This window comes from Phycodurus eques, chromosome 8 (genome assembly GCF_024500275.1).
Source record: "Phycodurus eques isolate BA_2022a chromosome 8, UOR_Pequ_1.1, whole genome shotgun sequence".
In the NCBI taxonomy this organism is placed as follows: domain Eukaryota; kingdom Metazoa; phylum Chordata; class Actinopteri; order Syngnathiformes; family Syngnathidae; genus Phycodurus; species Phycodurus eques.
This window is the reverse complement of record NC_084532.1, coordinates 28,301,511-28,329,027: the sequence shown is the minus strand read 5'-3', so window position 1 is coordinate 28,329,027 and position 27,517 is coordinate 28,301,511. Positions and strand designations below refer to the sequence as shown.

The 27,517-nt window shown below is 42.6% G+C and overlaps 4 protein-coding genes across 6 annotated transcripts; 1 reads left to right on the top strand and 3 right to left on the bottom strand.

Annotated features, from left to right (window-relative positions):
- Positions 1 to 1,956: 1,956 nt before the first annotated feature.
- Positions 1,957 to 6,851, bottom strand: LOC133406378 (gastrula zinc finger protein XlCGF57.1-like). Its single transcript, XM_061683942.1, has 2 exons — positions 6,422 to 6,851; positions 1,957 to 3,998 (listed from the first exon to the last, which is right to left on the bottom strand). The coding sequence occupies exons 1-2, from the start codon at positions 6,597 to 6,599 to the stop codon at positions 2,275 to 2,277; spliced, it is 1,902 nt and encodes a 633-aa protein (XP_061539926.1). The 5' UTR covers positions 6,600 to 6,851; the 3' UTR covers positions 1,957 to 2,274.
- An 890-nt stretch (positions 6,852 to 7,741) lies between these two features.
- LOC133406117 (gastrula zinc finger protein XlCGF57.1-like) lies at positions 7,742 to 12,229 on the bottom strand. Of its 2 annotated transcripts, none has more exons than XM_061683439.1 (2): positions 12,167 to 12,229; positions 7,742 to 10,076 (listed from the first exon to the last, which is right to left on the bottom strand). In XM_061683439.1, exon 2 carries the CDS (start codon positions 10,057 to 10,059, stop codon positions 8,764 to 8,766), a length of 1,296 nt encoding a protein of 431 aa, XP_061539423.1. In that variant the 5' UTR covers positions 10,060 to 10,076; positions 12,167 to 12,229; the 3' UTR covers positions 7,742 to 8,763. The 2 variants fall into 2 exon arrangements, with proteins under 2 accessions (XP_061539423.1, XP_061539422.1); XM_061683438.1 differs by lacking the exon at positions 12,167 to 12,229 and adding an exon at positions 12,071 to 12,149.
- Positions 12,230 to 12,519: 290 nt separating this feature from the next.
- anapc4 (anaphase promoting complex subunit 4) lies at positions 12,520 to 24,300 on the bottom strand. 2 transcript variants are annotated; one of them, XM_061683428.1, is made up of 28 exons: positions 24,155 to 24,300; positions 23,728 to 23,843; positions 23,502 to 23,607; positions 22,252 to 22,384; positions 22,098 to 22,172; positions 22,004 to 22,030; positions 21,880 to 21,924; positions 21,694 to 21,778; positions 20,946 to 21,053; positions 20,065 to 20,235; positions 19,926 to 19,990; positions 19,798 to 19,840; positions 19,087 to 19,163; positions 18,911 to 19,011; positions 18,773 to 18,824; positions 18,619 to 18,674; positions 18,231 to 18,277; positions 17,243 to 17,299; positions 17,087 to 17,143; positions 16,503 to 16,596; positions 16,306 to 16,403; positions 16,144 to 16,205; positions 16,012 to 16,050; positions 15,023 to 15,124; positions 14,434 to 14,511; positions 14,179 to 14,346; positions 13,608 to 13,731; positions 12,520 to 12,834 (listed from the first exon to the last, which is right to left on the bottom strand). In XM_061683428.1, the coding sequence occupies exons 2-28, from the start codon at positions 23,833 to 23,835 to the stop codon at positions 12,625 to 12,627; spliced, it is 2,388 nt and encodes a 795-aa protein (XP_061539412.1). In that variant the 5' UTR covers positions 23,836 to 23,843; positions 24,155 to 24,300; the 3' UTR covers positions 12,520 to 12,624. The 2 variants fall into 2 exon arrangements, with proteins under 2 accessions (XP_061539412.1, XP_061539413.1); XM_061683429.1 differs by lacking the exons at positions 23,728 to 23,843; positions 24,155 to 24,300 and adding an exon at positions 23,197 to 23,383 and having other exon boundaries at positions 23,502 to 23,581.
- Positions 24,301 to 24,569: 269 nt separating this feature from the next.
- LOC133406547 (zinc finger protein OZF-like) lies at positions 24,570 to 26,934 on the top strand. Its single transcript, XM_061684216.1, has 2 exons — positions 24,570 to 24,798; positions 25,886 to 26,934. Exons 1-2 carry the CDS (start codon positions 24,606 to 24,608, stop codon positions 26,932 to 26,934), a joined length of 1,242 nt encoding a protein of 413 aa, XP_061540200.1. The 5' UTR covers positions 24,570 to 24,605.
- The last annotated feature ends 583 nt before the right edge of the window (positions 26,935 to 27,517 follow it).

Below are 27,517 nucleotides of genomic sequence, written 5' to 3'. Positions count from 1 at the left end.
TTCTCATAACACTACAACCTTAATATTGAAATAATAATATTTTTCACATACTATATGGCTTTATGCTTGTAAAATCAAGACTCTAATTGAAAAATTAAACAAGTTTAAACTTGGAAATATCTAACCTATTTTCTTCAAATTACTATATGTTAAAATGATTTTTTTAACATTTCTATAAAAGTATTTATCTAAAAATATGCAACTTTTTTCATTAAGATAATGTTTTTTTTTCTTAATTGAATTTTTCTTAAAAATATAAAGCCTTTTATCTCAACTATATGACTTTCATGAAATTAAGACCTTAATTCCAGAAAATCCTGCAACTAACAATTATTTTTATAAACGATTCATCTGTCGACTATTTTTTCTTTTAGATGAATCGGATTTAAAATATACATATTTATTTATTTATTAAAAACAGGACATTTCAAATTGACAGCGCAGAAAACGCACAAACATAAGTTGATTATGATTCAGGTTTGGTTTGTAATGTGTCAGAAAATAGGCAAAAATGTTGATAATTGTTTTCCGAAGTTACAAATGTTTGATAATGTCTTTCTTTAAATACAAAGGTCATCAGTTTGTTTTATTCATATAATAAATGATTAACATTTACTGTTGAGAGGCTGAGAATTTGGACAGTTTTAAGTTAAACAAGGTCTCTAAATGATGAGTGCATTATCTAAAATATTGATCTATTAATTTGATAGTCGATTAATTGTCGATTAATCGATTGTTGCGCCTCTGGAAAATAGACATTTTCCTCGGAAATGTATCACTTTATTGACATAATGTTAAGACAGTAATCTCAGTATATACAAATATTTTTGGAAAATTCTTGAAAATATAGAACTTTATTCTTGTGAAATGAAACCTTAATCGAACATATTTGACTTAAAAAAAAGATTCTGCAATAGAACTTTTTTTCTTGTAAAATGATGACTCGAATTGAAAATATGACTCTCTCTCCACACCAAAGACCTTGAAGCATATTTTCCTATTATTCCAACATTAATCTATTTCTCGTCCATGACTGACAACGGAGCGAACGAGCTGGCGCTCGCAGGCTCCGCTGCGCTTTGACCGCCGACTGCGTCATCGTCACTCTTCTCGCGAACGCCGCTAAATGCCGACTTCCACGTGTCCTCTTCTTCCTCTTTAATGCGGAGGGGTTCTGCTGGCTCCTGCTGCTGCTGAGAGTCACGGGGAACCTCTTCTTCCATCTCCTCCGACACCTGCTGGACGTCTGCAGGGCTGTGTTTGTGTGTTCTGTGTGCGCGTGCACATGTATGTGTGACGGGTTACGGTTCTAGAATATTCTCTCGTTGGGGTGCAGTACTCTGGAACGCCCGACCCCCGTACATTAAAGTGTCCACCTCGGTAGAAATTCATTCTAGACTTGTTTCTACACTTTTGCATTTGGTAGTCAGTCTTTGTTGTCCTTGTGATGCGTCGTATCACCTTTAAAATCCTGATCAGAAGACATGGCGGCGTCCATATCCGACGACGGCTCCGCTCCACTTTGACTCCGGCCTGCGCCATCTTCACTCGGGTATAGAAGCCAATTGGGCAAGTACATCACTACCCGCTTTGCCCCAAATTGGCATCATGCAAGCAGTACTTGGTAAATATGAATTTCAATCAATTTGCTTTATTTATTTAGTTTCAGCGTAAGTGTTGTTTATTTCAAGCTCAGTTGCTTTTTGTTTGTAGTCAGTGAGGAAATGTTGGCGTATACCGTAATTTCTCATGTATAATGCGCACCCCCAAAGTTGACCTCAAAATTCTGGAAAACCCTTCTACCCATCTATAATGCATTTTTTTCAATGCATGATTTTGCTTCAAAACATGTATTTGATCTGTATTTTCTTAGTTTTTTCAAAGAATTATTCTGAACCACTTTAATTGAACACATAATCCCTTTTTATTTACTTGCTCTTAGTCTATATATATATATATATATATATATATACACACACACACACACACACACACACATTATTGGATCTGGAACGTTTGCTGTAATATTGTAAAATGAGCTTGATGTGATATTAAACTGCTGAGGGATTCTATATTGTTGCACATTTACATTTCAAACGATGTACATACGCAATTCTAAGCGTATCGGGGGGTTGGTCAATAACCTTTTGTTATTTGTGGCAGGGTGCGAATGGCGAGGGATTACTGTAGACAGTTTTCTAGTTTAAAATATATAAAATGTTCATTTCAATGGTCGCATTTGAAGTCCACGTGATCTCTTAAGTTCCCGCAGCTTCATCTGTCGTCACCGGCACACACGTGTGATTGTCGAGCATCCTCTCGCTGGCGAATCGTCCGCGGCACACGTTTTTTTTCCCCCGTGTGCTTCTTCATGTGTCTCTCCATCTCCGCTTTGGTGGTGAACCGTTTGGGACACAGCAGGCAGGCGAACGGTTTCTCCCCGCTGTGTCTCCTCATGTGCAACGTCATGTACTTCTTGACGGCGAACCCTTTGCCGCAGACGGGACAGGCGAAGGGCCTTTCGCCCGTGTGCTTCACCCGGATGTGGATCTTCATGTCCGACTTTCTGGAGAAGACTTTGGCGCAGAGAGTGCAGTTGAAGGGTCTCTCTCCGGTGTGCGTTTTCAGGTGACGGATGAAGTGAGACCTGTGCTGGAATGTTTTGGCGCATTGGTAGCAGTGGAGCCGCTCGGCGTCGGCGTCATTTGGGTCAGAGTACGTCTTTGGGGGTTCTGTCTCGGGAGAGTTGAGCTTTTCGTCACCCATATTCAATGACGCGGCGATGTTGTCGACGTCTCGTGAGTCAGCTTCTGTTGTCGCGATTTGACTCGAGGTGCTAAGTGAGTGTTCTTTCGTGTGTAATATGAGCGACGCTAAACTGGAGCAGCCTTTTGTACAAACCCTGCAGGTGAAATGTTTTTCCCCGGAGTGTTTCTTCAGGTGCTTTATCAACCCGGCCCTGTATCGGAACCTCATGGTGCAAACCGAGCAAGGAAAGGGTTTCTCCCCTGTGTGCACCATCATGTGCTTTATCATTTCGGACTTATCCCGGAATCTTTTGGTGCAAACGGGGCAAGCGAAAGGTTTCTCCCCGGTGTGTATTCGCATGTGTCGGTTCAAGTTGCCCTTCTGGACGAACATTTTGCCGCACTCCAAGCAGATGAATGGATGGCTGTCGTTGTCGTTGTTGTTACCCGCCGCGGGTTCTTTCTTTCCGTCTCTTTGTGATCCGCCGGCCGTCGACTGACTCGGCTTCTCCCTGATGTGCATCGTGATGTGTAACTTAAGGCATTCCCTGCTGTAGAAGCTTTTCTTACAAATGGAGCAAGTGAAAGCTTTGACGGTGGTGTGCGTGCTCGTGTGCATGATCAGTTTGTACTTGTCGGCGAAGCCTTTGGAGCACACCGAGCAGGAGAAGGGATTCTCCCCAGTGTGGATTCTCATGTGTCTTTGCATGTGATGCTTCAAGGAGAATCTCTTGGCGCAAATGGAACAAGCGAACGGTCTCTCTCCGGTGTGCGTGATCATGTGGATTTTCAAGCTTCCCTTGTGGGCGAACGTCTTCCCGCATTGAAAGCATTTAAAGTCTTGGTTGTCCTTGTGATGCGTCTTATCACCTTTAGACTTCTTTTTAGCCTTCGCTTTTTTGGCATCGTCGCTGTTATCGGTGTCAGAAGACATGGCGTCGTCAACGTCTGACATCGGCGCGAACGAGCTGGTGCTCGCGGGCTCCGCTCCGCTTCGACTGCGGACTCCGTCATCTTCGCGCTTGACGGGGACACCGGTGACTGTCAGCGAGCTGATGTCGGCCGGCTCCTGCCCGGGATTGCTCCACACGTCCTCCTCTTCCTTTTTAATTTGGGCGGGCTCTGCCGGATCCGGATCCGGATCCTGCTCCTGCTCCTGCTCCTCCTCCTGCTGCTGCTGCTGCTGCTGCTGCTGCTGCTCAGAATCAAGGGGAACTTCTTCTTGACTCTCCACTAACACCTGTTGGACGTCTGCAGGAAAAAAGAGAAATAGACTATTGGTCAAGCGTTTTAGAAAACTGCTATTATTCCATTAATTTAAAGCACAGACCAACTAAACAATTCAAGTTACAAAAGAAAACATGGCATCAATCTCGCAACAAAAATGAATTCTCAACTTTTGACTCATTAAAGTAGTCACCTTAGCTAATTTTTTTTTTCTACAATGTAAATCAAATATTCTTCAGGAAGTTCTTCCCAACTCTGTTGCAGAAGTTCCTGTAAATGTTTAGCACTTTGCTTTCACTCTTTTGGCCACTTCATCTCAAACTACCTCGATGGGGTTTAAGTCTGGAGATTGTGCCATTTTGTATAATTCTGAAATGTACGTTATTTCTCACCAGGCCAGGCCCTGCCTTTTAAAGCCGTACACACTCAAAGTCACAGATGCAACAGTAGAACATGAGGATGGTGACCTCAAGTGGACAAAATGGAACCTGCACCCATCATGTACTGTATATGTTATAGTGTTTAATAATACAAAATCATTTTTTATCCAATTACTCGATTAACCGATATGATATCGGCGCATATTTAGAAGAGTTTCTTCTTTGGTTTTGTGCGATCACGCGAGATTTCCAGATCGCCGGCGGAACAGAATCTTTGTGTGTGTGGTGTGCTCTGTATTGAGATTATCGGCGCACACCACACACAATACGAGCAAAGCTTTTTATCTTTATGTGCGGCGTCTGTCACAGATGCAAAATCTTTTAAGATTTGAAAAAATCCTTGTGTGTGTACCAGGCCTTAGGATTGTGGATTTATTTATTATTATTATTTTTTTTTTTACATTTCTTTTAGTAGTATATTGATAGAACCGCGGTCATTTTCGTACTGTTTCATCTGTAGCGCAGGACTTGGATCCCTACTTGAAGAGATGGCGAAGCAGCTCAACTTTTCACAGCGACGTGCCAGCTACACGCCCCGCGGGAGTTTGCGGCGGCCGCGCTTCTCACCGCCTTGCAGCGGGATTGGCGCATCTGATGCAAAAGTAGAGGTGTCACTTTATCGCCTGTGTCCTTCACACAGATCTCGCCTAAGTGGGACATAGCAACGTGTGTGAGAAGCGAGTCTCGGGATGCAAACGCCACACCCTGGTATCGGCTTTCCGCAACTCGCTCGCAACTAATCCCGACTTGGGACGGGACGGTTACCGAGTTCAAAGCAAGAGGCGCTTTTAAAAAGTCACGGCTTGAAAAGCCGCTCAAACTTTCCATCGGTGGTATGAGCTTTTTATTTTTTGTCGTTTGAGCCCGCCGATTCTTGTATTTGATGCGAGGAGACAGCGAGCCCTACCACCTTTCCCCTTGTCCAAGAAAATTCTCTCTTTTGGGAATTGTTCCACTACGAGGAAGGATATGTATGCAATATTTCCGATACGATATCGCAATTCTTCGACAAATTCAGAGCAACGTTAGTATTATTAATATATCGCCGTCTCGGAGTGAACGTTTGCGAGCAGTTGCGAGAGTTGTACAATTGGCGAAATAAATTCGATTGACTTGCCACCGAGGCAGATAACGAGCATGGCTAACATCAGACATCACAAAGCGGAGAAGAGCAGACAAGTACACCACATGTAACAAACATGGAGGAACGTGAACCGAGGAGCTTTAACAACAATGCCAACAGTTACGATTTTTCCCATTTATTTAAGATTTATTTATTTTTTTTAATTGTTGACTAAAAGCGTTCAAAAATTCCGAGTCCAATCTGAAAATACACACCCAGGTAGGATGTATTTTTTTTTTATATATTTGTTATCGAGGCATCATCCGAGTTAATAAAAGAGGGAAAATATTTTGTGTGAACAATTTTGTATTTCTCATTGTGTCACGTTATCAAAATGGGCAGTAAAAAAAAAAAGATGTTTTAACTTCACATTTAAGTGCCCTAATGGGACCTATCGAGATCATGTGGTTGCACAAGTATGCACACCCCCCTGCCCCCGGGAACTGTAAATGGGTTGGCCTTGTTCAGAATTAACCAATCGCATTCCGACTCGGGTTAAATCTGCCACTTATATTCCAAATAAAGTCCAATTGCTCTAACAGTTGTGTTGTTTTCCAGTAGAAGCCTGAAGGTTTTATGCTAACACTGCCTGCTATTTGGAACTGTTCATAATTCTAAGGTCCCAGTTCCAGCCGAAGAAAAACAAAGTATATCATGCTGCCACCACACTATACAATAGTACTCAATACTTTTTTTTTTTTTTTTTTAATGTTCCTATTCCTATTTTCCTTCCATGCTGGGGGGGGGGGGGGGGGCAACAGTTTTCAGGCTTTACCGTAATGCCGAGAAAATAAAAAATCACGAATGGCTTGCCTGAGCGCAACTAGTCAGTCACATGCAACTAGCTAGTGAACGTGTGAGATGAGATTTTGCAGTAAACCAACCTGCTGCGTGCATGAAAACGTTGTCGAGCAGTACTCGTTGTCGCTCGTTCTCCTCTCTTGTTCGACAAAGTTCCTCCTCGTACTCGGCAATGGTTCCCTCGAAGAGTCCGAATATCTCCTCGACGGCCACATTTAGTCGCTGCTTCACCAACTCCCTCAGAATTCTGACTTTACACATTTTTTCCTTGCAGCCCAACTCGAACTTACTGGCGTTCGCAGCTAGCCGATAAGCTAATGTGAGAAAGCGCGCCTCTTTTTTTTCTTTTATCTTATCGGAGCCGCTCCACCACGTCGTCTCTGGTAAACTACATACATTTATATACGGGATAAAATTTTAAAAAGTCGGTAATGGACAAAATGAAGCCACCTTTAGGATGAAAAAAAAAGACTGGTTGCTAACTGTGAAGGTTACCCAATCTGCATCTGAAAGTAGTTGCCAACAAGTGACACTGCGCATGCGTACAAGACCGTCTCGCATTGAACTACATCTACGGTACGCCTTTCGGGACAAATACAGTGCAACAATGCGATTTTAATTTTCCCTTTATCGTCCACATTTCGACAATGCATTGTTGCAGTGCTCTTATTTGTCTAATGTGCCTCATGTTTATAATGACAAACTTTCATGTATACTCTTACCGTGGCGTTGTTTGTCGAATGGAGTTGTTGTACCTTTTTTTTTTTTTTTTTTGCAAGACAGTGGTTTAATATAATTTTGGGGGGGCGGATTGCTGACATAGAAACTTCAGAATATTTAATTTTGGGATTGTACTTGTACTAAAATGTTTAGTGGAAGCATTACAACAGTGGGTATCTGAAAAGGGACAACAAATCACCCAAGCTGTAAAACATTAAATATGGAATAATATTATTCTCAGGGCATTGAATGGATCGTGAATGGACTGTTGTGGTTGTCTTAGAAGACGTTTCGCCTCTCACCCGAGCAGCTTTCGTCGCTTCTTGCAACAATTAAGGCTAAATTAGGACAGACGAGCCTGGAATAATAATACAACATAAAAAACGGTAACTGATGTATAACACCCTGATTATTACTGCTAATATAGATTCGTAAAATGTCACCCAGTGATTGTAGTTTATATGAAATGAAGTAAAGAAACAAATAATGAAATGGGTCAAAAGCAAACAAGCCTTGACTGTGTCCGTGCTGATGTGACTTTCGGCTTTTCTCTGTCAATAATATGAATGTTTTCTTTTCTGATTAGACCGATTCATTTTTATTAAGAATTATTATTATTATTTACTTATATGGATGTATTATTATACAGTAGCTGTCATTAATAAAGAGGAAAAAAACCCGTCATGTTTCTTCTTCGGCCGCCATTTTACGACGGTAAACACCCAGAGACGTCACATTGACGCCATCTTACGGAGACTTTTATTTTTACACATGCAGATAAAAACTCACAATATCAGAATTCCCACCCAATAATCATTTTTCTCACATTAAAATAAATCACGTATTAATATAATAATGACATTAATATGTACTTTTGGCGGTTTGATTTAAGAATTCCTATAATCCCTGAAAAACTACGGTGTGCCTTTTGGGAAAAAACACGTTTGATCTTTGAATGTAATAAACACATTACAACTGTAACTGCACATTACAACTAAAGTCAAAGTTAAGCGTGGCACACACGTACCAACAATCGGGTTAAATGTGAGTATTTGTCTTCCCTTGCGATCAATGTCGGCAAAGGCCCGATTGTCAGATGTCTTTGGATATGCCTGTGGCACCACACTGACCCTCACAGGTCAGTCTTGGTACTACAACAGACATCTGGTTTGGAGGAGGAAACTCACGATTATCGGTGGGGATATCGTTGCGTTTGATATCGTACATCACGCGAGGGCTATCTTACACTTCGGTCACACACGTCGATTTTTAACATCTTCACCGATTTGTTTATCATGCCCAGGTATTTGCCATCGGAAATATTGAACAGATTTAACATTTACGACTGCCTGCTCTAATGTTTATTTATTTATTTATTTTAAAGCCGAAAAGGGAGGAGAATAATCACTTTTCAAACACCACACCATATCATAATCAATTTATTAGACATCGGACAATGGGGCCTTTACTAACTCTTATCGAAGGAGAGAATATGCTCAAATTTGGCTTTATTATCATTACAGTATATGTGTACCCTCACTTTTAATGTTTTCGTGACATTCGACAATCAAGGCCTTTGTTGACTTTAATCATAAGTGAAGAAAAAGGCTAAAATTTAGTCCAAATACTGATTTCCTTCTCCAATATGTATCGGGTCGCTGCCGTTTGAAAAATGGGTTAAAAATCAGTATGAGTGTACCCTGTTTTAGTCATTTAGTATCGTTGTGTTCACCAGACACTTGTGTTTGTTCACATGGCACTTCCGAGTGAATCTTTTGTCGCACGCGTCGCAACTGAACGGTTTCTCGCCCGTGTGCGTCCTTCTGTGTCTCATCATGTCCCCCTTGATTGTGAATCCCTTGTCGCAGAACGAGCAGGTGAAGGGTTTCTCGCCCGTGTGCCCCCTCATGTGCGTCACCATGTTTCCCTTGCTTGAGAACCTTTTGGTGCACACCGAGCAGGCGAAATGTTTCTCTCCGGCGTGCGAGCTCTTGTGCGCAATCACTTCTTTCCTGCTGGAGAAGGTGGCCGAGCAGGCGGCGCAGGAGAAGGGAGGCGCCCTGCTGTGTTTTTTCAAGTGCGTCAACATGTTTTCCTTCAGGGAAAATCTCTGGTCGCACACCGAACATGCGAAAGGCTTCTCTCCGGTATGCGTCCGGGCGTGCCGGGTCAAGTGCGTCTTCGTGGAGAACGTTCCGCCGCAAACGGGGCAGGAGAAAGGCTTCTCGCCCGTGTGGGTTCGCATGTGTAACAACACGTTCCCTTTCGTGGTGAACCGTTTATCACACACGGAGCAAATGAAGCGTTTCTCTCCAGTGTGCGTCCTCGCGTGCCTCTTCAAGTGCGCCTTTGTGGAGAACGCCCCGCCGCACACTGAGCAGCCGAAGGGTTTCTCGCCGATGTGACATCTCAGGTGAGAGAGCAAGTTCTGCCGGTGGCGGAAAGTTTGAGCGCAAACCGAGCAGTTGAAGGGTTTCTCCTCGGCGTGGCACCGCATGTGCGAGAGCAGACAGTCCCGCCGGCTGAACGTCTTGGCGCACACAGAGCAAGCGAAGGGTTTCTCTCCCGTGTGGCGTTTCATGTGCCGGTTCAAAATCCCCCGGTCGCCGAACGTTTTCTTGCATTCGGAGCATCTGAAGTGTTTTTTAGACTCGCCGTTCGCCTGCGAAAGTTCTTTGCCGTCGTCGCTGTGATCCGTGATGTCATCAGACGAGTGTGACATCATGCCGTCCATATCTGATAAAGGAGCAAAGCTGTCTGGTTGCGATCCTCCACAATGTTCTCCATCTTCTCCACCTTCCAAACCTCTGCTGTTCTCCTCACTCGGACTGCGATGAAGCTGCGAGGACAAAGCTTTGTCGTCATCCTCACTCTTCACAAGCACAATAGTCAACGGAAAATCGGTGACATCAGCCTCCTCCCGCTCCCCGTCCTGACCGGTCCACACGTCCTCCTCTTCCTCTTTAATGCGGGGGGGCTCAGGCTCGTCTCGATTCTCCATCGTCAGCTGCCGGATGTCTACATGACACATGGAAAACAAACGAATGGCTTAGAATATGTTGTTGGGTCCCTGGGAAGAGGTGGGTACTAAATGAGCTACTCTGTCACTACTTGAGTTATAGTATTTTAAAGTAACAGTACCCTTACTTGAATACAATTTTTGACTCCAGTACCCACCACTGGTCCTCAGTTTACAACAGAGTTCCGTTCCTGTGGCAGCAACGTAAGCAGAATTTGTAGTTGGAATGTGCTGTAGACTATCAGAATCAGAATCAGAATCAGAATCATCTTTATTTGCCAAGTATGTCCAAAACACACAAGGAATTTGTCTCCGGTAGTTGGAGCCGCTCTAGTACAACAAACAGTCAATTTACAGAACACTTTGGGGACATAAAGACATTGACAAAAAACAATTGTGCAAAAAGATGCAGAGTCCTCTAGCACTTAGAGCAGTTCGAACGACTAATATTGCAATAGTCCGGTGCAATGAGCATTGTGCAAAGGGCGCCGGGACTTCAAGGAGTGTATGCGGTTTAAAGTGACGAGTAGTGCGATCATCTGGGACCATGTCGGTTGTGCAAATGTTACGGATACTCCTCAATCAGTGTGCAAATGGAGCAGATGCTACTCTGGCATGAGTGGCCAGTATATGCAAATAGTGCAGCATGGCGAGACAACTACAGTGAGTGCACGAGTCATACATCATTGGCCCCACAGAAATGTGACAACGAACTCAAGTCAAAAAATTGCCAGCTTGTTGTAATGGAATTATAGGTCACGAACCTAGTGGCTTTTTGTCAGATTTTTTTGCCACATTTTGTATTTTTATTTTTAGATTTTTTTTTAAAAGACTTTTGTTGACAAATTTTATCGCATTTTTGCTAGATATTAGTAAATTATTTTGACAGTTATTACCTGACAAAAAGGCACTATGTTCGGGAGATTTTCTTCCGTTCTTTTTCTTTTTTTTGCCAGATTTTGTCACTAGAGCGTGTGCGTGACTTTCGGCTTGATTACAAAAAGACTTTATTTCCTCACATTTTCTTTTATTGTGTTTAATTAAATTTGTTATACAATGCAGTGTAGAGGTGCAACAATTAATCGATTAATCGACAAATAATCGATTATCAAATTCATCGATAACTATTTTGGTAATCAATTAATCATTTAGAGACCTTCATCTTAAAATTGTTCAAATCTTTGGAATTTCAGCCTCTCAGCAGTACATATTGTCAGATCACGGTAGTACTACATGAAAGCAGGCTGATTCATTTTGTGTTTAATTAAAGTAAGATATTTGCAAACATCTGCTTGTACTTTGGAAAACAATGATCAACATTTTTGCATATTTTCTGACCTGCTTACAAACCAGTAACTGAACCATAATCAATTCATGTTTGTGCATTTTCTGCACTGCCAATTAGAAATAATGTCCCGTTTTTTAACAAAGGCCTGGAAAATATTATTTTTTAACCAATTCATCGCATAATCGAAATAAATAATCAACAGAATAATCGATTTTATAATCAATCGTTAGTTGCAGCCCTAATACAGTGCTATTTTTCTTTATTAAGTAAAAACACTTAACAAAAAGTTTCGGGTGGTTTCTTGGGGGCTGGAGTAAACTGAGTTACGAGCTTGGTCACGGAACGAATTAAACTTGTAAGTCAGGGTACCACTTTTTGAAGGAACAGAACTCCAGGTCGAAGACGTAACCCAAATCTTTACCTAAGTCGGACACTAACCGACGGTAACAGCTGTACACCTCTGATTACAGTAAATGTTTGTATGGGAATAAAACAACACTTGGGTAACAGCACACAAAGAATTATCCTCACTCCAAAAATGAACAGAGAAATTATTAATGTTCCTCCTCGTACGCTGTGAACATTTTAGTCGCTTTTTCCCCCAGACACACACGATCACAAAGCCAAGCTCCCTCCCTGCGTCTGTTTGCAGCTAGCATGCTAAGCTACCTCGAGAGCCTCACAAGTCGACCAAGACGAGCTTACCGCAAAACATGTGATATTTCTCTTCGGATAAAACATCACGCATATGTGTACCGAGTGGACATATAAACATAAGAACAAAAAAAATAAAATACAGACGTTTAATTTACGACGATGTCTCTCTTAGCTCCGCTGGGAAGATATTGCTAACTTCCGGGTTGTTCTTCTCTGGTGGTGAGATAACGTTGACGGCACATCACCGCCATCTTGGGGAGGTACTCGTCTTCGACCGTCAGCCTAGTAACTGAGCAGTCTGTTAATATAATATAATATAATATAATATAATATAATATAATATAATATAATATAATATAATATAATATAATATAATATAATATAATATAATATAATATAATATGCCGCGACCCTAGTGAGAATAAGCGCTAACGCTTCAGAAAATGGATCGATGGATTAGATAATATAATTAAATATGAAAAAACAAAAATCAAACACAGAAGCACTTATATCTTTATTTTAAGAAAATAACAGCTGCATTTTTCCATTTCATGTAAACAAAAAGTAAGAAAACCAAGTAAACAGGTAATCTCCATCTGAGTCTACAGTTCAGACGTTTCCTCCGACTCCAAGTGCTCTTCGGTCTTCCCCGCTTCGTCGCGTCCGGCCTCGGCGCTCTCGTCTCCTTGGCTGGCCATGGTGGCGTCCGGCGTGTCCTGCTCGGCGGCGTCGTTCTGCTGCTCGGTGCCCTCGTCGTCCTCGTCCTCCACGTCCATCTCGAAGACACGTAGGTGCCTCAGATTTTCGCTCAGCTGCAGGAGAGAGGTGTAAAGACAGGTCACCGGAGGCATTCTGTTCGGTACGTGTACCGTAACTTTGAATTAGTGAAAACAAAAAACAAAAAAAACTGTGAGTAATTGATGACCCCGCAAAAAAAATAATTGCTTATGTTAATAGTTTAAACCGTAATTATACAGTAAACCCCCGTATGTTCGCGGCTTGGCATTCGCAAATTTGTGGCTTTATGACAACAGCAGTACTTTGGCACCACCTGGTGGCATCTTGGTACCAAAAAACTGACGCAATGAGTTGAGGCTCATTTTGACAACAGTCGTATTTTGCCGCCATCTTGTAGCATCTATAGGGAATTAAGAGTACTGTGTAACCCCTTTTAGGGGAGCATCAATTATTGACGGATTTTCACTCTACCACAAGCTACGATCCAAAAACATTTTAATATCCTTTTAAACTGATCTTATAACGTAACTCTCAAAATAAATAGCTTACAATGATTCAATTTCAGCAGAGCAAAAACAAACGCATTCAATAGACACTCTGGAATTTCCGCTACCAACCCAGGCTAAACTTAGCTCCTCCCTCCCCAACATACAAAGAGCTTAAACTGTTGAGATGTGTCACTTAAAACATACTTCCTTGACCCCCAATTACTACTTTGCTGTCATCTTGTGGCGTCTTAGGGCGTTATCAAAATTGTACCAAAAACAGCCGAAAGGTGTGAGTAGGTGACTTTTGTGACGCGCAAATATGCGGGGATTACTGTCGTGTACGAGTGCTTGAGGCTTACCACGCAGGCTACTTCTCGGATGCCGTTGACTGCGACGAACTGGGCCTTCATGCCCTCCAGCTCCCGCCACTGATTTCCCAGCACCAGGCCTTGGCACGGAATGCTGGCGCTCTGCTGGTCCAACCTGAAGGTTCAGGTGGCAAATATCACACTGGAGCGGTGATAATATAGGTACAGTCAAAAGTTGGAACGGTCCGCCCGTCTGTTCCTAACATCTAACGCAGCGGTTCTCAAACTTTCTACACAGAGTAGCGCCTCCCAAAAATATGAAGCTCTTCGAGTACCATCCCACTGAGCAACATTAAAATAAAGATGTAGTCCTAAATGTTGAGCAAAAATAAAACAAAGGTTTTATTCCTAAAAAAGTATATTGAACATGACAGAAAGCCACTCTAACTTGACGGACAATTTGAACATGAACACTGTGCTTACATACAGGCTTTCGGGTAGCACTTCTGATACCAGTACCGCACTTTGAGAATCGGTGGTCTACCGTTATCCTCCATGAACCAGGAAGTAGTAGCGGTAACAGTCAACTTGACGGGATCGCCGCGTGAAAGAGGCAACACACCTCATATTGGGCGTCCAGTCGAATTCACTCTCACAGTTCAGGGTCGAAGAGAGAGGAAGCTGTGCCAGGACACTGCGCCCGCTTTCTTCTTCCGCTCCCTGGAGGACCACCGTCAGCATCTCGTCGCTATAGAAACGAGCATCCAGGCACCTGTAGACGTCGCGCGGCCTGGAAAAGACGACCGAGAGGATCGGTCGAAGAAATGCGGTAGCGGCCCCGCCTCCTCGCTGGGCCCGGGTTTCACGTCTCACTCACCGGGGTTCCGCGGTCTCGCCGTCCGAGGAGTCGAGATGGTGGCTGAGGTCGAGGGACGCCACGCCGTTGGGGATGTGTCTGTCAAAAAACACTTAGGTAAGTGAGTACATTCTATCCACAAAATGAACCCCCGTTTATCGCGGCGGACCGCAATTGGTGAAATAGAGGGACCATAGAAAAACATTTTCTTTTACAGTCTCACCCCTCCCACATACATTAAAAAAACAGAAAAAAATTTTTTTTAGCTTTTTGTAACACAAATGTTGTAAAGTGTATTTGAACACACACACAATTGAAAGCATCAAATGTGTAGCAAATACTGTACTGTGTCTAGATTAGATATGTGCCTTTAAGAGGCGGGACCCGGGTGGGGGCGCTGAGTGTGACGTCGGCGAGTCTACGCGGGGGTGTCAGGCCGCGAGCAGGGGCTGACAGCAGCGCCTGTATGAGTATGCTCATTGTGTTAAAAGTATTCAATACATGGCCCAAAAAATGCATCAGCGACTTTGGCTCTCCTTGCCCACATGTGAGGGCATCACAGTACTTTCAGTGCTCCAATTCCCCCCGCATCCCCCCAAAAAAACGTCACCTGCTTGGGTCGCTTCCTCTGCGCAGCAGGTAGAGTTTGTGCGGCGAAACGTGCGGCATGCAGAACACCACGTAGAGCATTTTGGCCTTCTTGTCATTCCACCTGTGGAACAAACAAGCAGACACACATTAGCAGCTCATGTCTTCATCACGTCATTGTTTGCGGGTTTTATTTAAAAAAATACATTTTTAAAAAAAACGAAAAATGTTATAGCCCCTTTTATTCAAACCCTCCGTATCAATGTGAGCAAAAGTATTGGAGCGTGTGCACATTGATAATTGCAACAATAATGGAATGTCTGGGCACGCTTTCAGATTTGTTCTTCTTCTTCAAGATAACATTCATACGACTCAGATGTGTAACCAACACGAAAGCCGGAGAGCTGAGCAATTGCGAACACGAGAGAAGAGGGGAAATCAATCAGCGCTATTGCACAATCCAAACAATACCAACATTTGGAACGTGTGTACTGTCTGTAGTTTTTAAGTTTTTAGTAATTGCAACCTCTCTTTAATATTGAGGGCAATATATTTTTTTTGGGGGGGGGATCTGCAGGTTTAAAGAAGACAAATTCAAGAATTTTATTGACCTTTTACAGAAATTAATATGTCTAGGAATGGGCTCAGCTGTCTCAATACTTTATGAAATTTAGCAATTTGTATTGATATGCTTTATGAAATTAACACGAAACTTACAGACCAACTAAAACTGATTTCCAAAGACAATTGATCAGTTTTGTTGATTGGGTTTTGTGACATTTAAGATTTTTAAAACACGGATTGGATGACTGTGTGTCAATATAATGTGGGACTAAATGGAATCCCTTTTTATGGACCCCGAAAAACAAAACAAAATAAATTCTGAAATGCAAAACACTTTTCTCAGTAAAAATGTGTATGAAGGGTAAGAAGGCATAATATCAAACCATGACCATATGGATCTGTTCCATCATTTGCATTTAACATGTATGGATAGTTCATTTGACTCACAAGGATGGAAGCTCAAAAAGTCGCGGGGTATTTTCAGAGCTGGTGGATAAAAAACAACAATAGAATAAATCATAAATCATAAATGGTATTTGGAACAAAGCGCCGTTAATACAGAGAGGTGAGAGATCGTACCGCTGTGGCGCCGAGTACAGCGGTAGAAAAACAGCCTGCTTCACGGACTTCCCGATCACTTCCTGCACACAAAACAAGAAAAAGTGTCACATGGCCACTCCCATTTTGTTAAAAAAAAAGAAAATTAAAACACCACAGGCGAGAATCATTCAGTAGACTCACCGCGGGTTTCTGCAGACACAGCTCGATCACGTTCTCCATCATCCTCTTGACAAAGTGCAAAGACTTTTGGGGAAAGGAAGGAAACAGCAGAGGGCTCTCTATTTATAAAAAAACAAAAACAACAAAAAAAACACGACATGAACTTCTTGCAATCGGGGTAACAAAAGAAAGCGTGCAAACGTCGTGTGGAAAATCACCCTTCAGGTGCGTGCTGTCCTGTAAAAACTTGAGCCACTGGTTCCCTGTGCTGCTGGGTGGAGATACGAGGTCCTCGTCCTCATCCTTCAAGTACTGCAAATGACAGCGAGCAAGCAATTGCTCATCGCAGAAAATACTCAACAACGCTTCTTTTTGGGTATGACATCATCATAAGAGGGAATATCACCGAGTTGACAACATATTGTCGGATCTGTAAAGCCCTAATCAATACCTTTAATTTTATGTGTCACTTGAGATTGATGGATTTTTAAATGGGACATAAGTGAACTTTGGCGATCATTCACTTAAAAAAACAAAAACAAAAACAAAAACACCTGCCACTACATGCCAGCCGGGTTTATAGACAATCGGGTGAACATTGTGGAATAATTTTGACATTTTTGACTTTGACTTGCAAACTTTGACCTGTGAATAGCTCGCAAAAAAAATAAAAAATAAAAAATAATAATAATAATAAATAAATAAACAACAACGTTTCAGTTGATATCAAGTGTTTCTGTGCCGAATTGAAAAAGCAATTGTTGGTTTATGATGTCCACCGAGACAGAGATCAGTTACTGACCTGACCGACCCGCTCGATGTTGAAGTACTTCCCTTTCCGATCAAAGAGCTGCTCGTTCTGCGGGAGGGACACGAGACTCAAAACTTGGGACTTCCGCAATGTTGCTGTTGTTTTTTTGGTTTTTTTTTTTTGGGGTTCCTGTCTCGCCGGGCTCACCTCGCTGAAATGCTCCGAGAGGAAATCGGCGACAAAGGCGATGTCCTTCTGCGTCATCTGAGAAATGCAAGAAATGAAAACGAGGAACGGGCCTGCGGCAATCTCGACGGCACCGGGCATTTAGTCAGTCTCTGACCTCGTCGAACTGACTTATTAGAGTTTTGTCTTTTAATGGAGAGTTATCAACTTTCGCTGCAAACTTGGCAGCAGTCGGACGAAACCTCTTAGTGTCGATATTTTTTCAAGGACCACTGGAAAAAGCCTAAATGACTGCTTCAAACCAAAATGGCTGACTTCCTGTGTCTTTTTGGGCCATGGCTTCTTCAGACTTTTTGGTGGATCTACTCATGATCGTAGTAGTCGTGGTTTTATTGCAAGGAAATCAAGCAAATGATTAACAACGTATATATGGACAAGTAATACCAATTAATAGGACAAAATGGACACAAAAAAATATATAGAAAAGAAAACAACACAACAATTTCCTGTACTTACATGTCCGAACTACTAATTGAGCCCCATGTGTTAGCCATGCCAACTCAATTTCAGGGGCTGGATTTTGCAACAATCCCAGCCAAATGTCAATTTTCACCTGGAAGAACCGCAACATTCGATTCGTGAGTCTGGGAAATCCCCTAAAAGTGGCCCACTAAAGGCAAGGAAAAAAAAAAGAATTACAATTCAACTCGATTAGCTCGCAGCTCCTTTTTCATGGTGGATGCTTGAAAAATGATCATCAAAAAAATTATAATAATTCCCTTGTAGGAGTTAGTACGAGCCCTGGAGTTGACCCAAAATGGCTGACTTCCCGTTCAGTCCTTAACCATTTTTTTCACGTGTCCTGTTATAACAGACATGTCCAACCAATTTGGTGTTAATCTGTGAAACCGGTGTCGGGGGCTAATTCCTTCGGCTGGTTTAAGGGGGCGCTACCGAGGGCGCTTTTGAAGGGGTTGCGATGGACACCCCAAAAATACGTGCAGCTCACCTTGTTGAGCTCTGGAGGGACGTGCTCATCGCACATTCTTAGCATCGCTGCCGAGAGAAACAAAATAAACAAGCTCATGTAAACCAATTCAAATAGTGGTGCCTTGACATACAAGTTTCATTTGTTCCACGCTTGTCACTCGCAGATCATCTTTCCCCATTGAAATGAATGGAAATGCCATTGATCCGTTCCATCATTAGTATTTTAAGTTTTTGCTTGCAAGTCAAGGCAAAAAAAAAAAAAAAAAAAAACAAACAAAAAAATCGTCTGAACGACAGCTCGTATCTTGGAAAAACTCCCAAATCGGATCACTTGTATCTCAAGGCACCACTGTACTTCACATCCTCAGGGTGATTGTTGGGGAAAAAAATAATTAAAATCTACATACCGACATACAGCCAGCGGAAAAAGGCTTTAAAGTTCTTCATGCTCTTGTCGATCACCCTGCACGTCCAAAGACGATTGCACGTCATCGTCGTGTTGGAAAGGTTTCAAATTAGGCTTTCAAACTACATTGTTATGAAAACAGCAAAAGAACTTACTGCAGGAGTTCGCTGGTCTTTAAGGAAAAGGAGCCCACGGCCGTGATGGCCCCTACAAGTCCCCCCCAAAAAAACAATCAAAAATCTCAACCGTGTGAAACATTTGCACTTGCTCGCTTCGTGAACTTGGCACGCTACCGTCGATGGCGGCCGAATCCAGGCCGAGGGGCTCGAACTTCTTCTTCCACAGGGACATGCCCTTGACCTCGCTCAGGTGGTAGAGCAGCGCTTCGGAACCACTGCCAGACAAGCGAGCGAGGGGTTTGTTGGGAGGCGGCAAACGCAAAAAGGACACTGAAGAGACGCGCTCCAACCTCTGAAGGTGGCTAATCACCAGCTTCTGGATGCTGGAGTAAGACGACTCGATGGTCTGGCCGAGCTTCTTCAGGCCCTGCGATGGAAACGGGAGAAAAAAAAAGCTTCACGTCGATCATACGAGGACGCACGGAGAAAAGTCTCAAGCCGCTCTTTGGGCAAATTCCCAGATTCGCACTTTGACGGACCACTAAGTGAGCCCCAATCAGAAGCACGTACGTATCTTAAGGCTGGGCTATTAACCGAGTTTATCCAGTCAAGAGGATATATTTATTGGCTTATCGTTTGGGTGGTTTCATCTCCTAATAGATCTCCTTGTGCGGACAAAATAATGACTGAGTAAAAATGACGAACATCTGGCCGCTATCTCACAACATTTGAACAAAATCATTGGGCAAAAAAAAAAAAAAAATAGAAACAAAATCTGACCAAACTTGGACAAAAATATGACAAATTGACAAAGTCTGATTAAAAAAAACAACGACAACGGAAAGACAGATTGGCGACAAAATAAATACTGGGCAAAACTGACAAATACCTGGCAAAAATCTCACATAAATTCACAACACGTCTCCATTCAATACCTGATGCGGCATCTCAAGCAAAATATCACAGAGTGGCACCAGAGTGGCACCAAAGCGGCACCTTCCCTGGAACACTTTCGATACATTTTGCTGCATAACTGCGAATCAATTCTCACTTGCACTCACCTTGACAGTCAGCTGGTTCATGAGAAGAGCCTGCAGTTCAGGACTGTACAGTAGACACAGCAAGTTAAGGTTCTACCATCACAACACTTTAGCGCGCTGCAAGGCCGAACGAACTTAAGCGTCCTCACCTCGACTGTCCCCACAAAAGAAGCTCTAGGAACTCGTCCTGCACTTGTGTGCTGGTGTTCTTTTCCTAGAAAACATATAACGAAACATAACTAGAGTTGTTTGTGTGACAAAGCGGCACGGTGGAGGGACTGGGCCCACCTGCACAAACTTGGTGAGGCGGAGGTCCATCTGCATGAGGATTTCCTCCCAGGCCTCGCACATGCACGTGAGCGACAGATGCAGGTACTGCAGCAGCGTGGAGATGTGGGTGAACTTGCGCGCCATCCTGGTCAGCTCGGCCAGGCACTCGGACAGCAGGCCCGTGTCCAGCTGAGGAATGTGGGAAAACGGGAACGGAGTGTCCTCAGTTGACCACGGACTTCTGTGCTCAACGGTAGCGACGCAAGCCCGAATTTGTACTCAAGTTGGAAATTACTGCCGATTTGCGGGCATATTTTTCTATGATTTTGTCAGTTTTTTTGCCCTAGTTTTGTCAGTTATTTGTGAGATTGTTTTTTTTTTTTTTTTTTTTTTTTTAATTTCCTCTCATTTTTGCCCGTTTTTTGTCATTTAGTTGTAATTTTTGCTCCAACCAGAATTTGTATGCAGGTCGATTAATCTATCACTAAAGTAAAGTATTCGTCGAGGTATTTCGGGTCTATTTTTTCTCTCCAAGATTTTTGTCAGTCTTTTGTGAGATATTTTTTACATTTCCCCTAATTTTTGCCTGTTTTTGCTCTTTTTTTTGTCATTTAGTTGTAATTTTTGCTCCAACCAGAATTTGTATGCAAGTCGATTAATCTAAAGTAAAGTATTCGTCATTTTTCTTTGTAGCATATATTTTTGTCAAATTTATGCCAGATATTTGTACATTTTGGTCAGTAATTACTTTGTCTGCCGTAAAAGTTTTGTTCCTATGACGTGAGCTAAATTTGTACGCACGTCTAAACGTGCTGTAGTCTATCGCTAACGTCGTAAACTGAAAACACCCAGGAGTCATAAAAACAAGAATATGACGATGCCGCCTAAGAGCGTCTCACCTGAACAAAGCAAATCTCTGCGTGGTCCTCAGCAGACTTCACCTCGGTGATGACGGCCAGAGACTTGAGGTCACTGGCCAGACTCAGTGTGCGACAGCTTCCGGAAACCTGCACGGTGGAGTCAAAAACGTCGTTGTCGTTATAAAATCTCGCAATGAGAAGTGTGTCACCGTCCACATAGCGCCACGAGGACTTCTTTCCTGACATTTTAGTTATTACCGCCCCGCACTAAATGCAAAAAGCAAAAAGCCGAGTTTTGTGTTTTGGGTCGGTTCGTTAAATGATCAGCAGGGTAACACGACGCAACTGCAGAACCGATTTACATGAAATTACTGTCGCGGAAAGGCAGCGCAAAGTCATCCAAAAGCAATACGTGCTTTATCCCCTTCAATTTGATTTATTTTCTGCTTGACCACAACCGCCACATCCTAGCTTTACGCACACGTCCTACTTCACGTTTTGTGTTTATTATCTATCTTATCACTTTTTCATAGTCGCTCATTTATTCTTTATGTTATCAGCAGTTGAGTTAATTAAAGTCTTCTAATGTAAATAGGACCGTAGAGGCAATGTGTCCGGTCGGCACTCACGCTGTAATGCGCATTACTGCCACCTACTGGACTGGACTGGAGTGGAATAGTACGGCGTTTCACGCCTGGATTTGTCAATCAAACAATTAAGATGAACAGGTTTGCCGAGGTCCGCCATTCGAGCTCAGGTGAATTCGAGCACATTCCAAACGTCTTACTCCGGCTAACGTTGCAATCTTGTACATCCCGTAGGCGTAAAGCTCCACGTGGCCGACGTCTCCTCCCAGGACGAGTATGTTCAGCCTCCACAAAACAAAACAAAAAAGCAAAACATGCTTGCAAATCAACGACAAATTCAACTACTCTTACGCTTTGTTGTTGCCACACAAAGCACGTAAAACTACCTGACTTCTCCAAGGAGGTTCATGATCTCGTCAGACTTCTCCTCACTGTGAAATAAACACATTGTGACGGAGTATGAAGAATATTTCAATTACGCTGGGGCAGCCGTGTTAAAAACGGGTTTACCTGAAGAGCTTCGATGTTGTGCTGTAGCTGGAGAACAAAAAAAGGGATATTAGGGGGTTGACTTGAGGACATGTTTGTAACCGGTTTCTCTTACTTCTTGGGGAGGGACGCTAATTTGGGTAGGAACAATTTGGATTCATCCTCCGACTGATAAAACGATCCGAGGGCACTGGAGCACAATGGCGAGAACAAAAAGCATTCGTGCATTTTAATATGTAAGTGTCTTAATTGAAGATTGCCACGCCCACCTGCTTTCTTCCGTCACCTCCATCCAGTGCATGCAGCTGACGGGGTTCTGCATGTGGAACACGTGCAGGATCTCCGCCTTCTCCACGCCGCACAACACCACCTGCTTCATGTCTCCCAGGCTGAAGGCCAGAACTGACACATCAAGAGAATTTTGGGACAAGCGCAACGAAAACAGTGAACACGGCCGAGGTGAAAATCCACAATATATATTTATAAACAAAAATAAATTCTCATTCTTTCGCTGTCAAGAAATGGTTAGTTAATATCTCTGATGACATCACTCAAAGGGCACAAATAAACAAACAAAAAAGACTGATTAGCACACTTCTGCACATAGACGGCAAAGTGAGCTTGCTTCAAGCAAGGTTATTATAGTCAACATAAGAAAATAACCAAAACTCCAATTGAAGAAACAAAACACCTTTTTAACTATAACTTGTCTGCTCACAAAACTATTTCCAAAAAAGAAGATTTTTGTCTTATTCATACATTAGCTCAATCAATTTATTTTGGCTCTGCTGTTTTGTTTTGTTTTTTTACAGTTGTTCATTTGTCCTAACAAACTTTGAAATGGTATCTTTGTTGAGTCTTTATGACACCATAAAACAAATATTTTACTAATTGTGACCTTTTTTACAGGACAAATACCACGAATTACAAAAACACTAAAACTAAGCATTATACCCCAAAAATAAATAAGTAGCAAAGTCACTCGAAAAACTATGTAAAACTAACTAAATTTTGAAAAACAAAGAGTAAAAAAAAAAAAAAACTAAAATTTAAACACCAAAATGTTCAACCAACCATATAACAATGAAAGTCTTATAGCTTAATGTTAACATATAATGCGAGGCGCTATAGATGGGTTCACGTAAATTAGCATGGATATTACGCTAATTATAAACAACTGCTACTGTAACACACACGGAGCGTACAATACTCACAGACTCACGCACATTCCCTCTGCTCTGGGAGAACCACTATTGCTACAGCTTAGTCGGGGGCCTTCTCTGCCTCTTCTTCTTACTGTTAATTATGCTGCAGCCACATCCAGTAGAGCTCAGTGCTGCCCGGCATGTTGTGGCACAACACGGTACTGCCCTAATGGCGCACAGTTCTAAATTCGGACTCCTGCGTACGGCAAAAACCCATAAACGATCCGCGATATAGCCGGGGGGGGGCGTAATAGATAAACAACGATATAGCGGAGGGGAGTTGACTGTTTTTGATGGACACAAGCGTTGCTCACTTTTGCCGTCGGGTCTCCAGGCAAGAGCGGTGATCTCCTTCCCGATGTGCTCGCTGGGCGCTAAGCTCCAAACCCGCTGGAAACCGGACAAGCGGTGCAGCAGCAACTATTAAAAAAAAAAAAAAAAAAAAAAGAGAGAGAGAGAGAGCGAGAAAGTAGTTGTGAAGCTGCAAAACAGTACAACCCATCCATAACGATTCCATCCGTAACGATTCCGGAAGCGTACTTCTCCGGTTGTACTGGCCAGAGCGATGAGATCTCTTTTGGGCGACCATGCCATACACAGCACGGGGTTGGGGAGCTGCTTCTCCCCGACTTGCCGGAAGGCAGGCATCGTTTGTTCTACATGACCCAAAACAATACAAAAAAACAAAACAATTATTGCACGAATACTTCTGTTATATTTTAATCCACAGTATTTGTAAGGCTCATTTTTTTTGCCGTTCAGCTCCCTTGGCAGAGAACAGCAAGTTGTGCAAAAAGTCCTGAAACGTTGAACAGTTGGATATATACATTCAAATATTTAGAGAAGCGCAAATTAAGTTCACCTTAAAGGATATATTCAAGTGTGTTTTTGTGTATTCATTTTAATAATGTATTGTTCTTTAGCTATACTCTGTTATTATGCTGGTAGCGGACAGCTAAAATCTTACCTTTATTCTCCTCCAACGTTACGTTACGTTGCGTTGATTAGCGAACTTTCATACGAGAAGAAATCTCGTTTTTGTTTTTCTATCTTCATGTGACTAAACACAAAATTCGATTAGTTTTGCTACTACGCGGGCAGCGCCATCTTCTTTCCCCCTAAGCCAATCATCGTGAAGCGACGGGAACCGAGAAGAGACAGATTTTCTCTGAAGTAATAACGCAAAACCGTTAAACACTACTGTTTGCCTATATTCAGCAAATTGTCGAATTATATAACCCACGAATACATTAAACAGATTTATTTAATACATTTTTATCCGACAAGTTGACGATAAAACACTGTCTATTATCGTTGTGTACCGTGCCAATATACAGTACGTCATATGTGTGCGACGCACCACAACCACCACTCGAGGAAATTCAGGGAGGCATTTTAGTAATCGCTACGGCGTTAAAATGTGTAAAGTCCGAATGCTGAGGACGTTGGTGAAGCGGCGACTGAACGTGGCCGTCGAGGAGATATGTGAACTGCTCGAGAGGACGATCGCGGAGTACGAGGAGGAACTTTGTCGAAGCAAAGAGGAGAACGAGCGACAACGCGAACTATTGGACGCTGTTCTCAAGCCTCAGATTGGGCTACGCGGGGCAGGTTTGTTTACTATTTATTGCTCACATGTTCAAAAGATGCAAACTAAAACAGTCGCTGTTTAACACGGATTGCTTTGACCATTTCGGCCCAACGCTTGTTATACTATTTTTAAAAATGTATTTCGTTACATATAGGGGGGGCAGGCATATATTTACACAAAAACAAAAAATATGAATGAAAAAGAGGAGAGGCAAGATTCACTCTGATATATTCTGGCACTCCTTACTAAAAAAAAAATTCATTTCAAATTTCCCTTTGACCTCGCTATTTAAATATATCACAATTTCAGTCTTCTAAATTATTTTTAACTTATTCTGCAGATCGCCGTTTGAACTGTTACCTAGTTATTTCATACCCTTGATTTTCTGAACTTTTTTTTCTTTTTTAACTTGACACCTTTCACTGCTATACTCAATCCCATCACTATAGTTCTAAATCTTCTCTACCTTTCCAATTGTCGTCGCTTGCTCTTGTTTTCAAAGGTTATTTGCATATTTATTGCTAAGACACTTTTATTCTGTTGGAAGAACGGCTGACTGACATGGATTTTTTTAGGCTAATATTTGGCATTAAAAAAAAAAAAACAATAACCGATTAAACGGCTGATTCATTTTAAAAATATGGATTGAATGATATAACTTCTTCTTTGGTCCCTTAACTTTAACGCTTACAACAATATAGATATGAATTACAAGCAGATCATTTGACTGGTTTCACAGTACTTTGTCCTTTAGTATTTGTTTAATTTGACAACAGAGAGGAATTTTCAAGTACAAAACCACATTTTCCTTAGATTTAGTCCATAAATGTATGCAATACATAAGCAACATAATGAGTGAAGTTACCCGCAAAACATTATGCGTGATGCCTTGAAGCCTTAAATCACATTCTTCTACTTCCTTATTTCCTTAGCCATGATGTGATGACTTTTGGCGATTTGAAAAGGGCTAATTGTCGGTCGATGAAATCGTCCGGCCGATTAATTGATTGGGCCCTACTTGTAATATTTAAATATCTACTAAATCAGGGACTATTATTCATAATCGTTAACAATAATAAGAATTTTTGGTTTGTTTGTGCCTTGTAGACATCCAGCAGGTGTTGGCGGAGAGTCAAGATGAGTTTCCTTCTGACCACGAGCGGCAAGAGTGGGGCGCCAATGTGCACGTTAAAGAAGAAGAGGTGGAGGAGGTCATGTGGGGCGGACAGGACGTCGCCGCCGTCACATCGATTGGCGTCCCTGTGACGAGTGAAGGGGACCGAGCTCCAGCCTCACAGCTTCGACACAGTGAGGAGACCAGAGGCGGCGGCTCAAGTCAACACCGTGGTGGATCCCGACCGGAGAAGTTTGCTACACTATCAGCTACGGGCGACAGGATGTCACATTCTTCTGACGACGACACCAGAAAGACTAATAAGAGCTCACACGGCGATGCCAGTCCGTTTATCTGCTCTGACTGCGGGAAGACATTCGTCCAGAAGTTCACTTTGAACAGACACATGAGGATACACACGGGAGAAAAACCTTTCGGCTGCACGGTTTGCGCTCGGAGCTTCTCGAGGAAGTCGGAAATGACCGCGCACGTGTTGTCGCACACGGGTGAGAAACCTTTCAAGTGCGCCGTGTGCGCCAAAACGTTCTCGGTGAAGAAATACATGACGGCACACATGAGGACGCACTCCGGAGAGAAACCTTTCACCTGCTCGGTTTGTGCGAAAGGTTTCTCCACGAAAGCGCATTTGAAGATACACACCAGGACGCACACCGGAGACAAACCTTTCAGCTGCGAAGTCTGCCACAGAAACTTCACGAGGAAAACCGAGATGATGACTCACATGGCCACGCACACGGGCGAGAAGCCTTTCGACTGTTCCGTTTGCGCCAAACGTTTCTCGGCCAAGAAATATCTGATGATGCACATGAAAAGACACACGGCGGGGAAACCTTTTACTTGTCCTGTGTGCGCTAAAAACTTCTCCAGCAAAGCTTATGTCATGATACACATGAGGACGCACACCGGGGAGAGACTGTTCGGCTGCGACGCGTGCGATCAAACGTTCACGTTTAAAAGCCAGCTCGACAACCACGTGTGTACTGGGCACAAAAATAGCAATAACGACAGTTTGGGACTTTGAATGTTTTGCTCAAATGCATATTTGACACTTTGTGATAAACTATGCAGTCGTATTAAAGGTGCATGTCAATACAGTGGCAACTTGACTTGCAAGTGACCAGACTTGTGAGTTTTTCATGATGTGAGCCATTGCCTTTGTTTGATGGTTTTTGCTTTGACTCGTGAGCTGAATTGCCACTCACTCTTGAAGTTTACTGACAAACTAAACAAAACAAAGAGAATTACACATTGTGTATTTAACGCAACCACATAACTTTGCTGCAGGAAATGATGCCAATGATGGTTGCAGGAATCCGCAGCGCTGGCTGTCATCACCGAGGCGAGTTCTGCAGGCGATCACGCAGAGATCTGCTTCGTTCAGGTGAGACGGTTTGGGCCCGCCTCGTCTTTATGTTTTGATGAAAAATTACCGCTCCCCCACAAATTTGCAAAAATACGGCAATAATCTCACCTCAAAACAATGGGGGGGAACAAATTAAAATCAGGAAAAATAGGGTCGCGCACACAAAAAACGACAAAAATATGGGACGAACGGACAAAAAGAGATAAAGAAATATGACCAAAAATGACGAATACAAAAAATC